General features: G+C 32.0%; 1 protein-coding gene and 1 long non-coding RNA gene across 4 annotated transcripts in view; one reads left to right on the forward strand and one right to left on the reverse strand.

Moving 5' to 3' along the window:
- The window catches only part of LOC122628639, a 165,351-nt gene that overhangs the window by 14,600 nt on the left and 135,027 nt on the right, over nucleotides 1–15,724 (reverse strand). For all 3 annotated transcript variants that reach the window (XM_043811101.1, XM_043811103.1, XM_043811102.1), the window contains one exon: nucleotides 13,162–13,339. In XM_043811101.1, the coding sequence (XP_043667036.1) occupies nucleotides 13,162–13,339 (178 nt within the window). The remainder of the gene's footprint in view (nucleotides 1–13,161; nucleotides 13,340–15,724) is intronic.
- LOC122628646 lies at nucleotides 5,122–7,676 on the forward strand. The gene is made up of 2 exons (XR_006327086.1): nucleotides 5,122–5,458; nucleotides 6,577–7,676. It is a non-coding gene; the product is annotated as an uncharacterized LOC122628646 (long non-coding RNA).

The raw sequence follows: 15,724 nt of genomic DNA on the forward strand, positions 1-15,724 counted from the left end.
CTCTCTCTCTCTCTCTCTCTCTCTCTCTCTCTCTCTCTCTCTCTCTTTTTGTCTATCTCTCAATTGATAGAATAGGACGACCGGTGACAGGATTAATTATCGTTCCAATTAACGTAGTCTCGTGGAGTTAACGTAGTTCTTAGTTCCAACGTGTCACAAAGGAAATGGACAAACCAGCTTCCTAATTTCATGTAGTCGTTTCAGAGGCCAAGAACAAAGCTGCGTTACTGCGTGCTTGTTATGTTTGGCACGCACTACAACGATTGGCTGGCTGCAGGTAGAGCACGTTATATATAAACGAGCATATCTCTCTCTCTCTCTCTCTCTCTCTCTCTCTCTCTCTCTCTCTCTCTCTCTTTCTATCTCTATCTGTCTATATATCTTTCTTTCTGTTTTAACCGAGGGTGACCAAGAAAAGAAGAAAATCCGAGACAAATATTTACTTCGGCTATTTGAAGTCAGCGAGCAACTTCTAGCTAAAAGCAAAATTCTTTTTCTCCGATATAAAAGCTCTCCTGCAATTTATCAACGATAGAAAAGAGAAAAAAAAAAACGGAATGGAATTCTTCTTTCTGTTTTTATTTATTTATTTATTTTTTATTCTTTCTTTTACCCGCATTAAAAACAGTACGAACACATTTTATAAATAATATAACGACCGTACAAATAATTTCGAAGCGTTAAACGTACTTAAAATGGTAATTACTCCGATTTATCTAACTAACGACCGAGTAATATAATTACGTTGATTAACGCGAAACGAGACGTATTTGGTAAAGCAGAGCAACCTGTATTGGAAATGACGAATTTCATAAACGGTAAAAATTTACAAAGATCCAATGATATTTGTAGAAAGAGTAATTTCGTCCTGTAATACGTTTCATTAATTTCGTTATGACTTTCTCATTCGTTTTCTTCGTTCTTTGGCCGCGATAATAAAAAATGGCATTGACAAATAAGCGAAGGGATCTCGATACAAAGGCGAGAGAATCGATGGCTGGAATCTTCGATGAGAAGGGAGTTCGATTACAGAAATGCCGATGTAATCGTTCGAGAATACCTATATTTTTTCTTCACCCACCTTCGACGATTTGTAAGGAAAAATGAAATCTCAGAGAGTTCGAGATCGATATTAAAATAAAAAGGAAAACGAAAAGATAAGTAAAGTAAATATCGGCGTTTATACGTTTTCTGGTTTCATTCAAATATTCGAGATGAAATTCGAGAGATCTATAACGAAATCTTCTCTTATCGAATACGACGTATGATTCTAATTAATCTTTATCGAAGAGAAGTCATTCGTTTAAAAAGATTTTATTCTTCGAAACATAGAATCTTGCTCGAAATTATTCCTTATTCTTTTCTTCCCGTTTCTCATAGACGCACAAATACGATCTAATGATTTTTTTACGGCTGAGCGAATACCAGAAAGACGGAAAAAAGAAAAAAAAAAAGAGAAAGGAAAAAAACATTAAACAGATGAAAAAACGAAAGAACAGGAGGGAGGAAATTCGAGAGAGAGAGAGAGTACGAACAAAAATAAAAAATATTGTTGGGATTTACGAGTTCGAGATATCGCGCCGAGGAAAGCTCGTTAAATTAATTGCATCCCATGAGAGAGATTTTTGAATGCAATCCAAGAAAAAGAAGATAAAAAAAAAAAGAAATAAAAAAGAAAAATTCGATTTGGAGAATTTCCTTACACATCTATTCAAAAAGAGGATCTCTGATTCATTTTATTGAATAATCTTGAATGCTTGAGAAATTCCTGACAATTTACTACAATGATACTAGCTGAATCATCGATCATTGATCTGAAAAATCACATCGACCGTTTTAAATGGACGATGACTTAAGAGTTTCGAAATCTAGTCTGGCTGTCTGAGACGGTGTTCTAAAAATAAATGTTAAAAAAAAAATGACAAACAACTGTTATATCACGATACCGTAATATTACGATCGTTATCTTATCTACGACAGATAGTTAGATAATAATTGCATGGAAATATCTTTATCTATCTCTCTATATATTCTCGAACGAAGCTTTCTGACAACTTTGAAGTCTGAAGTTTATCGTCGCTCTTACTGTTACAAATAAACTTCAAATATATTTTAATATCTCGAGAATAGTCAATTTCGAAAAGTTTTCATTGAACGAAGTACGAAAATATCCGAGTACTTCCGAAATATCAGCTCGTTCAAACTGTCTGTTATAATATTTCCTTTAATTTAATTGATTAACTGGAAAGTATCCAAAATATATCTAATAAATTGTCATTTTCATTTTCGAGTAATGTCAAATCCCCCCGAGAGTGTCCCAAAAATTTCATTTTGTCTCCCTGCCTTCGTTTAGGTTCTCATAAATGTGCCAACCCTTCGAATTAGATGCAGGTACACCGAACTTAGTTGGTTCTTGGGATCAGTTTATCCCAAACCGGGGAGAACTATAATAAATTCGAAGTTCTTCTTTCTTCGAATATTTATTTCGTTTTCGTCGTACACAAAGTAGACGAGATCCTTTTACTAAAAGTTTTCGAAATGTAACATCCTGAAATATTGAATCAATGAGATATATAGAAAATAATTTTCTAAGAGTTTGGGATAACTCAAGAGATTCACGTCTGATATATAATAAATTGACGCGTTCAGGATAATAGTCCGAGGAAGTCAATATGTAGCTCGTGAAAAGGCATATTATGTGATATCTCAAGAAAGTTTTTTTTTATCAAATGTATATAAAATAAGATTCAATGAAACTTGCCAGGATTCGTTGAAGGGAACATCCACGAATACGTATCCATGCCGAGGGAATACAAAAATATTATTGTGAGATAAAAAGAAACAAAAATAAATAAAGAAGTAAAAAAGGAAAGTTAGAAATAAAAAAAAATAAAAAAGAACAACTAACATCGTTAACAAAAATACAAAAAAAAAAAAAAAGAAAAAACGAAGAACATTGTAAACGATAAAGATAGCATAAAAGATAGCATAAGTATTAAATTTATTTATAAATTATAAGTAGAAGTATGACCGAATGATTTTCATTGAACGAAGTCGCGATGTTTCTTACGACTTTAGAATCACTCATCGTTAAAAATCACTTATGTTTTATATGGAAACGGGCGTCGTTAAGTTTTAAGACGCAGAAGAATCTCTGACTTGAGATGATGACTCACTAAAGCGTATTTTAACCAATTTATGTTGCAGCTATCTAAAGACGAACGATGAAAACGCAAGAATACTTGGCAGTGATGCTTACACACGTTTGAACAATAGATTTACATATATCACGTTTATATATATATATTTTTTTCAGATAATAGAAATTGAAATAAAGTAGAATATTAATTTTTCTATGATGTACGATAAATGATTAAAGAAAACATAGATATATATTATATGTAGACACAAAACGTTAATCGAATTGATAACTTTAAGAATGTTACTGATTTTCACGTTAAGTCAAACCGGTCTAAAGTAATTATGCAAATAATTTTCAACCACGATGTTTAAATCGTACTCTTAGTAATTTCACATCGCTCTCTTAAGAATTTCTATTATATACAATACAAACGTATACATCCCCTTTTCAATTTGCTTTCCTTAATTCCAGAGAATCTACTATCCTTGGAATTTACCAAAACATCGAAAGAATTCTAAACGACAATGAGCTTTCATTTCCACCTCCTGTAAATTCAACGTATAAAAAGAATTACTTCGAAACAAAAGTCCACGAACCCGAAGGAAATTTTCACAGAGTTTAACATCGAAAATGTCGACAAGTTTTTCTTTATTTTCATGTCATCTCATACAGTTTATTTTCTTTCTCGTATATATAATCTTTGTACATCTTAAATATGCGATGGCTTCGAAAAAATTAATTTCTTTTTCATACGCGTACATAGAATGAATCTATCTTCTTTAATCTTAATTAATTCCAAATTCTTGTTAATATCTAAGCTTACAACAAGATATAATATCAAGAACATTGCCATTAATAACATTATTAATCGATATAAAATAAAATTTTCTGATTGTCAAAGAGAGAAAAAAGAGAGAGAGAGAAAAAAGAGAGAGAGAGAGAGAGAGAGAGAGAGAGAAAGAGAAAGAGAAGGATCGATTCTGACAAATTTCAGTAAACTTCTTGAAATGATCTTTAAACTATTAATCATTATATTAATCATGTTTCGAGCATGCTCGAATTAGTGCATCTTAGCGGAAAATTGAAATTGCTGAGGGAGCTATAGAGAGAGAGAGAGAGAGAGAGAGAGAGAGAGAGAGAGAGAGAGAGAAGGAGAAAGAGAGAGAGAGAGAGAGAGAAAGAGATGGATAGACAGAGAAAAAGAAAAAAAATGAAAAGAGAGAGAGAGAGAGAGAGAGAAGCCAGAGAAATGAGAAAATGAGGAAGGACTTCGTGAACGTGAGCGACAAGAAAATCAGAAACCGTAACCTCCTCGTACAGAAGAGAAACGTGAATAGAAATCCGTCCGGCGCATTAAAGAAGCTTAATTCGGGTTGCGTTGAGAATTTAAGGGTTGATTACAATTTGGTGAGAAAAGATAGTACGAGTGAACGAACGAATTCAACGGAATCGAAATAGACGAGATACGGCTATATCAGTTCCAGCTTAAGAACTAAATTTCTAATCGTTTTTAATCGTTCACTCGAAGGAGTCCGACTCATGAGTTACTTACAATTCAATTCTACTTAAACTCTCCCTTAGCCAAGGAAGATTAAAGTAAAACGATAAGATTCGAAACGTTTTATGAGGAAAATAATAATTTTCTAACGTCATCTCCGAATCAGTTAGTTAAGTTCCAATTTAAGATTAATTAAGATGATTAATTAAGGATAAGAAGAAGAGGATTTTCTCGTGGAAATAACGATTTTACTAATCGTTCCTCGAATCAAATTCCTAAATGATTTTAAATTCATTATTTCATTCGGATTCTATAATATAATGCCATTTCGATACTGATCGAATTCGTATTAAACGATCATAAGAATTTTTACTGTTCGAAGGGTTTCACACACAACAAATATATATATATGTAAAAATAACAGAGAATAATAAGCAAGAAAAAAAAAAAAGATAAAAAGAAAGAAGTATGGAGATTTTTATGGTGTGAAAGAAAAGAAGAGATCACAGCTCAAAAAGAGATACGAGCTCATTCGTGAGCCATTTGAAATTCCCCGAATATTCTTCGTTGCGTCTTCGTCGAGGACTTTTCCTAAGCACCCCGCGTATATCAAGTCCATCGTCATCTACCACGTGATCATTACCCTTTTACTCCACCTCGTCCTCCACCCTCGAACGAGCGGGTTTAGAATAACCCGAAACTCCGTCGTTCTACTCACTCGTATGTTCGATCTCGACCGGTTCGTATCATCGTTTTCTTCCTCCATCTTATTCTTCGAGCTTTCGAAAACGCATCTACGATCATGGAGGTTGCCAAAGGTAAGACTCGAAAACGAAGAAATAAATATTACGTTCGATATTTTAAAAAGAGGAACGAAATCATATTCACTTTTTATGATTGCTTTATTATTCATCGTCGAAGTCCACGTTTTTTTATTTCTTTCGGAAGTGCATAAAATACTTTCTCTCTCTCTCTCTCTCTCTCTCTCTCTCTTTCTCTCTCTCTGTCTCTGTCTCTCTTTCTTTTTATCATTTCATTCATTTTCCTAAAAATTTTAATTTCATAAAATTATCGCTTCTTTACCGAGGTATGAATTATCGTGATCGTTATCAATTTATTGTTGAAGTTTTTAAAACTCTTCTTTTATAAAATTTTACAAAAGAATCAGCATCGTGAAAGAAATATTGATATTTGAAATATTGATTGATCTAATGGTATCATATGCTATAGACTCTGTAAAATATTTCGAGTAACTTCTTGGATCGTAACAAAGGAAATATTCAAATATTCTTTTCTCGCTCAGAATATACATATACATCCTTCTATATGTTCATGAATTTCCCAGAAAATACAATTTATGTTTATCGAATGTACGATATATGCAGAAGCAAACAAGTTAAATACATTTCACAATGCGTCAAGCGCATACTATAAATAATACGAATGTCAAATATCAATGATATTTGTTCGACAGTAAAAGAAATATGAAATTAACTTACAGCTTGTTTAACAAATAATCGATTAACAGATAATAATCCACAACGATTACGAAACTTTAATCGTATTCTAATTTCCAAATACAATTACCCAATCTCTGAAGTACACAGAAATCTGATTATCTTACAGCTTGTTTAACACATAATCGATTAACAGATAATAGTTCGTGATAATAGTTACGACGCTTTAATCGTATTTTAATGTTTAAATACGTTTAATCAAATCCCTTAAATTTGTAATACGCTAATCGTCCATTAAACGAATGAAGTTAATTTTTATTTTCTTCAAAATTCCGCTTTGAAACATTTATAATAATAATAACAATAATAATAATAATAATAATAATAATAATAATAATAATATAAATAAAAAAAAAAGAGAAAAGAAGATGATGAAGAAGAAAAAGAAATGCAATACAATGTAACGATTGATTTTTCAGCAAACGATACAGCAAGTAGCCTAGTCGAACAATCGATGAACGTTGAATCGGCATTGAAATCGGTGAAAACCTTGCAGAGTACGCAGAGCGTACAAACCAAATCCGTAATCGAGTCGTCGACTTCCATTAAATCGGTGACCACGTCGTCGAGCAGGTCACATCGATCGTTGGAGTACGAGGAGTCGGTTGAATATACCGATGAATAATCATCTCACGGCGAAATCCCAGAGTCCCAGGAAAACCAAGTGGACACAGAACGTGGTCGAGGCTAAGGTGTTACGGCGTGCTAAATTATTCGATCGACTACTTAGTCCGATCTATTGTATAGAAAACGAAGAAAAAAAAAAAAATGTCCTCCGTCATCTAACCTCACAACGATATGACCTACGACAATGTTTAACTTCCTCAGAAAAGTTTTTTATCGAACGAAGAAGATAGTCATTTCCTTGGATTATTTTTTCTTTTATTCTTTTTTTTTTTTAATATTCGATAATATAAATAATTTCACGAGTTAAGGAATATATCTCAGTTATAAAAATCATATCGCAAATGATACAAACGGGTCGACAAAAGAGAGAGAGAGAGAGAGAGAGAGAGAGAGAGAGAGAAATAAAAGAAAATTACAAAATAAAAAATAAACATAAAATGTCTAAGAACGTAAACGTGAATCAATGTGAAGTACTTTGAGAAAAATTGAGTCTCTTTAACGTACGACGACGGGTCAAGGCGAGAGCCGAGGATGCCAGTCGCGATCGAAGATGTCTGCGTTAAAGAAGAAGACAAGAAGAAAAGGAAGAAGAAGAAGAAGAAGAAGAAGAAGAAGAAAAAGACAAATACGCGGAGGAACGTCTGGAAGTCTCGGCTACGAGTTTGGCTCCACTCCAAACGCTGTGGTTCGCCGCCAAATAGCAAAGAGCCCCTTCCTTTTTCTTTTACGAATTCTCGTCCGTTTTTCTCCCCCACTATTGGACATTCACCTCATCCTACTCTAGTCCCTAAACCCTTCTCGCTCAAATGTTCCGTCATTGTCACGTCTCAAAAAGTCGATTTTCATCCCGACGAATCGTTTAATCTTTGTACAATAAAATTTCTAAGACCGATACTTTGTTATTCCCTCCTAAGAATCGATATATCGTCGATATAATTTTCTCAAAAAAATAGTTTCTCTATAATGGTAATTGGAAAAGAAAAAAAAAAAAACAAAAAAGAGAAAAGAGAAAAAAAATTCTATCTTTAAAAACCACAACGTATTGGAAACGTTGTATCTCATTTTGATAACAAATGATAATAACAAATAATTTTAATACTACTAATACTAATGATAATAATAATAATAATAATAATAATAATAATTTTTAATAATAATAATTAATTATGAATTATAAATTATAAATAGCTCTTTCTATAGTATTTTCCTCTTTATTTTATTTATTTCTTTTTTCTTTTTTCATCTTTAATTAAAACAATACGATTGAAATTTAATTAACTAGCTAGGTAACGTATGCGAAGTTGTGATTCATTATGAAGATGAGAAAAAAAGGAAGTGTATTTAGACAAAAGCATGATGATCCGTGGTCCGTAGCTTTCGCATTTCATTACTCTAAAATTGTACCACCGACAACGTTTAAACGAATTCCACATGGATAGCTGCTTGTCGTCGACTAAATTCAACGCTGCCAGCCAGTCATAAAGTGATTCATACTTGGCAAGATAATCGTATCCATATGGCTCAAAACAATTCAACGTAACAAAGAACGTACACGTTTATCACATCGATCTCTTTTAGGTTTCTGTTTTCTCCACTCCTTCAAATTGAATCGTTTCTTTTTAGATGAAATATTAGATTTAGAAAGATTAATAACGTCCTTATTAGCTGCTCCTAACGAATTATTACAATCATCGATCCAAAATTAAATAGAATAAATTATTAGAAAATATTGTTTAAAGAGAAAAATTGTCGTTCGAACGTATAGATAAGTCACAACTATTTTATCTGTCAAATCGATATCCAAGAAAATGTCTAGAACGTCGCACGATCAATATCGTAATCTGACCGATATCAAATCGACCGTTTCACGACAAACAGAAACACGTTCTGACAAAACTTTAAAATAATGACGATAGGACGTAAAGGAGTAAGTCAATTTTTCTTCTATATGATAAAGTTAAACGAATAATAATTATCGACATTGAAACTTCGTCGAGTTAATCTATTACGATCGATATTAAACGATATTTTCTTCGTTATTCTATGCTTGGGAAAAAGAAAAGAAATAAGAACAAAAGCAAAATGGTTTTATCTCGGAAAGGAAAAAAGAAGAAAACAAAAAATTGCGTAAAATAAAAAGTATCCCAAGAGATATCAATGGGAGGATATGGTTTTTCTCGTTTTATCTTCCTTTCACTTCGCGTGGAGCTAACTTAAACTTTAAATCGCAAGAACAAGCAGAAAACGGCAAAACGTTGGGTAAAGCGATATTACGCATACTTCGCGTATTCTCTAAGCTATATCTAAAGTCGACAAATTTGCACTCGCGTTTTCTCTCTATATATTGATGTATAAACATGTCTATTGGGTTGATGTAAAAGTTCGTCCCACTTTTTTACACAAACATCGAAGAAAAATCTTATTTACTAAAACTAGTTTTAAATAATTTTCGAGTTAAAAAAAGTTTTTCTTTTAAAAAAAGAATTTTTGTTTAGAAAGGATTATTTCCGAAGTGAACTCATGTCGAGAAATCAAACAGGTGACACGGATTATTTTCATGAAAGTTTTCTAAAATGAGAAAAAAAGAAAAAAAAAAAAAGAAATTAATAAAAGAATCAAAATTATTCGATCAAGAGTACGAATAATTAATGTATCTAATTCGAGTCTGACATCGCAATCGATCATTATTCACATTCCAAATATCTATCGAATTAAAAGTTTTTATTGATTTTATATCAGAAGAATGATTAGTATGCAATCGGCTCGGAAACATCTTTTTTTTTTTTTAGTAGTCAAATATAAACGCACGAAGAGTCGTCTTCGATTCTTCTCGTCGAGTCGTAAATGGTAGAATATCAAAAGAGAAATTTTTTAATAAACGAACACGAGAGATTTCTACTTTGACTCGACTAGACTTTAAAGAGAGAAAAAGAGAGAAGAGGAGAAGGTTTCTATGCATACAAGCTCACACGGGAATTATTCGAAATAGAAAATCACGAATAAGTCTGCTGAGTCAAAAGTGCTTTGAATATTTCATCAAAACATCGTTGACTGTCATAGTTATGGCACTCTCGTAAAATCAAAATCCTCCTTCTGATTCATTTTCTTGGAAATATAAAAATAAACAAAAAAGAGAGAGAGAGAGAGAGAGAGAGAGAGAGAGAAAATAAAGAAGAAAACATAACGCAAAGTTATACTTTATTAGTCCTTCGTATCATATTCCAGATAATCCGAAAAGCAAATTGAATAAATCATTTCTCTATTTTTCAAGGGAGATTTCATCACAAAAAAAGAATATTTGTCTATCATTTGTCCGAAAACATTGTTCTCTTCACAAGAGTAGATACTCTAGCTTAACAACAAAAATGGTAGACAGGGAGAAGCTAGACAGACAGACAGACAAACAAACAAACAAACAAACAAACAAACAAACAAACAAACAGACAAACAGATAGATAAAAAGAAAGAGAAAGAGAAAGAAAGAAAGAGAGAAAGGGGGAAAGAAAAAAAGAAAAAATGAAAAGAAGAGAAAAAGAAATAGTCCAAGTTAAGAAAGAAACTAAAATCCTTTGAATAACGTCAGTGGTCGATCTCTTTTTGAAAAAAGGATGTTCTAGTGTGAAAGAAGAAAAAAGTGTCAGAGTGAGACAGGGAAAATGCTTGATATCTCTCTCTCTTTTTCTCGTTTTCTTTTATGTCCGCGAAAGAACGTTTCTCTCGTTCTTAAGAAAAGTCAAGGAAAAGGAAGAACCGGAAAATCGTTAGGTGACGGATAGTTCCTCGGCAATTATCGTTTCGAAACAATTAGAAGAAATATGCGTGTAACCCAGTGCCCTTATTTCTTACGAAGGGTTAACTTATCGAACGGCTTTTTATCGTAGCACTTGTATTCGCATTCGTAGAGGCAGATGAAACGACTTGACGTAACGCAATCCAACAGAACGAGAACGACGATGATGAGGAAAAAAAGAAGGCTTATCTACGAACATAAGCGTAAGCTTAAAAGTTACAAAGCTCGGTCAACACGATCCGTAATTTAGTCGTTGGCAAAATCGTCGTTTTACATTTACCCTATTATCTCCACTATCGCGAATTATCTTTCAGTCGAATAAATTTTTCGGATATCCATCTTGAACTTGAATGAAACGGGCTCTTCTTTTTTTTTATGAGTTTCCTTTTTTTTCTATTTTTCTCTTCTTTAACTTTAGGAAGTGAGAAGGAAAGAAGAGATTGTTGTTTTCTTCGAATCGATGAGAAAATATGCGCCGACGAGTACGAAGATATTATTAACTTACGCGTAGTGGGATGATGATTAAAAAAAAAAAAAAAAAAAGAAATGAAAAAGAAAATGAAAAAAAAAATGAGAAGGAAAAGAAACGAAAAATTCAAAAATACCACGAAAAATATTGCTCTCCGCTAGATCCTTATCACTGTCCTTTGTCCCTTTGAATTATCGATCGAATTTAACTAAACACTTATTCTATAACTTGAGAATAACCTTTAGAAAAACGTCTGGTCCTTTTTGCGAACGTCGATACTAAAATCTCACGTTGGTTTATCATTTTGAGTGACGTACCCTACCTAGCTATATTTTAAGTTATTTATTCGCTGGCACAAAGAACCGATTTAATGGCAGTTCACTCGAGGAAGCCAAAAAATATGATCGATGTGTTTCACTCATCATTGTTCCGAGTTTAAAAAGAGACGAAGAGAGAGAGAGAGAGAGAGAGAGAGAGAGAGAGAAATATATGCACGTATATGCAGTCGTTGTTCCTCATTTACACACATAATTTACAGATACATACGAAATATTCACTATCATTTTTCCCTCGTATGCAACTAACTCGCTTTTTGAGCTTAACATAAAGATATTTGTAGGATGTTATCCCTAATAGTTATCATTTCCTTGAAACCTCTCATACGATTTTTTTTCTTTTTTCTTTCTTTTTTTTTTTTTTAAATCAAGAAACACCAGAATCATCCTTTTATTACGAATCTCGTTCCTCTTTGATATTCGATATGTGATTTATATGATATTTATTAAAGAGGGATTCGAAGTATCTTTCATCCTCTTTTCGCATAATGATTATCCTTTTGATTAAAGTGATTTTCTACTCGATTTGCTTCGACTTTCCTCGGCAATTCGCGAGAATTTTTCTGCATACAAAGAAAGAATCGTAAACGCGATATATAAAGACGTATTACAACGAAACGAATAAAATAATGGATGGGGAAAATAAGAATGGTAGGCTGAAGGGAAAAGGAAAGGAAAAAAAAGGAAAGGAAAGGTAAGGAAAAAAAAAAGAAAGAAAAGAAGAGGAAAAGAAGAAAACGGAAAGAAACTTGTCCTAATACGATTCGTTGGGTATTATTATGTTCTTTTTTCTTGGAACCCATCCTAAAGGTCAACTTTTGTATTTCGTTAGACCTACTGGCCCTTTACGCTCCAAAGGAACTACTTTCTCACTCTCTTAATTACTTACTTACTTACTCACCTACGGAAATAAGGAAAAACAGGATGAGATTCTGATAAGGAAATTATTCTGCGAATTCTCCCATGTGGATTACTATCAGCTTTCCTTCTTTATTTGTCGTTTCACCGTACAATATTCTATTATGTTTTTAGTTTTTATAGAAACGAAGAATCTGATCATGTGAAAAAGAAATGTTTCGAGAATCATTTCGAAAAATATCTCTAACCAATTATATATAGTCAATACGATAGAGTCTTAAAGTTCTAAAGCTTTAAGATTCAATCATAAATATTTCGAAGATCGTTTTCGAAAAAAATTTTGCTTTGATTCGCGAAACAAAAAAAGCTTCTTTCAAAATCAAATATCTTTCAAAATCGATATTGACGAACTCCTTCGATAAAGCTTTCTTGTATAAACATTTAACCGTATCTAACGATTTCCTTTGCATTAGAAATTTTCCAAACGAACTCTCCTCCCAAACGTTAGAGGCTAACATTCCTCTTCTTATATACGTTTCTACACATCTTGTTAACCTATTTACGTCAAATACGAAAACGAAGATGCGTCTATGGGTTTCAAAGAACACGCGTCGTAAATATTGTTTAATACTTCTTCCTGACATTACTGAAAAAAAAAAAGCTTTTTAAAAGTATCGGATATTTCGAATAAAAATCGATCCACGCGTTCGTTTGTTTCTCTATTATGTGGGAAATTTATCGAATCCATTGAATTTATCAAATTCGTGAAATTCTATTTAATTCGTACGAATGTAACTTGTTCAACAAGAAACGCGACAACGATATAAGAGGACTGCGAATATCTGTTGAAACATTATTCTAAGTAGTATATTAAAGTATAAAAAAAAAAAAAAATAGAAAAAAAAAAGAAAAAGTTATTACTTACCTGCTGCTATTTACTGATGTATTGCTCCTGCTGCGTCGAGATATTATAGAATCTCCACGATTGACGACACCTTTATGAGTGATACTGAATGCCCTCAATCTGTAGAGATCGTCGCCAGCTCTCGGATTGTACGCTTTTTCGGGTAAGCTGTGCACTCGAGGTCGTATATGATCCGGCACTGGAATGGCGTTGAAAAGACGATTAGAGATGAAATTCTCTCGACGAGAACACGCTCAAAAACATCCAGAATATACAGGTATAAAAGAAACAGCGAAAAAAGAGAGAGAAAAAAAAAACAAAGTTCACTCGAACTCCATTATTGTTAAGTTAAGTTTTTGTTGATCGAGATATAAAATTCTGTAAAAAATTCAATCAATACGTTCTCATGGGATTACCGAAGAAATGTCAGAAAAAAGAAAGAAAGAAAGAAAGAAAGTAAAAAAGTAAAACAAAAAAAATAGCAAAAAATATGGAAGGGCGTATTCCATTGAATCAATTCGCAGTTATAATAAATTTATATGGTGGGTCTCGAACCTACATGTTATATATATATATATATATATATATATATATATATATATGTATCTGATAGAATAAAATAACAACCCGACATATACGTTTCTATTTGGAAAATAAACAATTCATTTCTATCGTTCTACCTTTATTTATATTAGTCCGAATAAATAAAATAATAGTTAAGCGAATAAAAACGAAAATGTTAATCTATCTTATTTAAGGAGATATTTCGTAAATTTGTAAATAACGGATCTGTTTTAACTGGTTGGGAAGACAAATAAATCATCGAAGAACATAAATGAAATATAGTTTAACGGACCGTTAATATGATGTTATTCGTTGTTCACGATGTAAAAATCTATTAGTTTCGATATGTATATCGAACAGGAATCTGCAGAGAGTTCTGTCTACATAATCTCTAAACAACGAACGCTTCGTCTATGAATAGCATGATTCACTCATATACTCCCACGAAGCTGAAACCAGATTATATCTTCGAAGATCATGTCTCGAGAAACTATGCTAAGGTTCTATGACTGTTCGTGTTTCAATATTCAATAAAGTAAATGTTGGTTAACTTTTAATTAGATTAATGAGAATGAATAAAAAAAAGGAAATAAAGAAAGAGAAGAAAGAAAAGAAGGAAAAAAGGAAAAAGAAAGAATAAACAAGAAAATGTAAAAGTTAAATCTTGCTCGTGAAAATTGTCAAGTATTATGGAAACTTTTTAACTAAAACTCGATATTTGTTCTGATATAGTAAATGAGCTGACGTTATTACAGAAGAATAAGTAAAAGAGATGGGAAAGAAGGAAAAAGAAAAAATATGAACGATGCATTTACCAAATTTATCTTTAAAAAAGGAAGAAAAAAATTGATATACCGAGAAACTCGCTTTTAGACGGAATTAATTAACTCTCGTCTTATACAAACCAAGTAAAAATCGGATTTCGAAAGTGGTTTTCGCTTTTCCGATTTGGAATTTGAATTTTCGAGTCTGCTCAAACGAAACTCTAATTACGTTGAGAAATGTGAGAGAAACAGGCTCAAATTCCTACTAATAACGGGCATACTTTTTAACTTTCGCCAGGTAAAATCGATCGGACGAATCTGACGAATATTAAATATAAAACGAGTTACTCATCAATAAAAAAGAAAGAAAACCTTTCAATATCCGTATTTACCAAATTTAAAAACGTTTAAACGTACCGGACAATTGAATCGTTAATTCGTAAAAATGAAAATTCTTTTCTTTTTGCACATAATAAATAATTAATAAATTTTTATAAAATTATAACGTTACGTTATATAATAAATCTATAAATTATTATGATAAAAGTATTATATTACAATATAATAATTATCATTATATATATATATATATATATATATATATATATATATATAAAATAAACGTACTATAATTTCAATGATTCGAAATAATAATATTAATCCAAAAACCCATTGTGTCACCTTAACGAAAATTTAATTAATATTTTGTGAAACGAATTTACATATTTTCGCGAGATAACAATATAGAAAGATAATATAAACGATTATAAAATTGGAACAGTTCTATAGATAATTAGTAAGTTCAGTGTATTGAAAGTACAAGCAAGTGAAGGGAGTCCGTTTCCCTTAGTAATTGCTTTTCCAGAACGAGTTGCAAAGCATATCGATGAGCAAACGGTACAAGGAGTAATAGCTTGTTCGTACAAGGTAGTACTATGTGAGCATATTAATGTGATTAGAGTCCATGGGTCACTCGACAAGTTCATCTTATGATACGACGATGCCTTATTGGAAAGAGAAGACGTGGTTGCACTGAGTTTCTCACTCAAAATTCTATCGAAGAACTTAGCCATAGGAGTAAAGGATATCGTCCCTTTGCTCCTATACAAGTATATTAACTCTGACTAACAAGTTATATTATTACAATGTTATATATATATATATATGTGTGTGTGTATTATAGATATTACAGATATATAAATAAATAAATAAATATATATATATAGTGTAACTGTTGCCTGTTGAATAATTAAAAT

This window comes from Vespula pensylvanica, chromosome 4 (genome assembly GCF_014466175.1).
Source record: "Vespula pensylvanica isolate Volc-1 chromosome 4, ASM1446617v1, whole genome shotgun sequence".
In the NCBI taxonomy this organism is placed as follows: Eukaryota; Metazoa; Arthropoda; class Insecta; order Hymenoptera; family Vespidae; genus Vespula; species Vespula pensylvanica.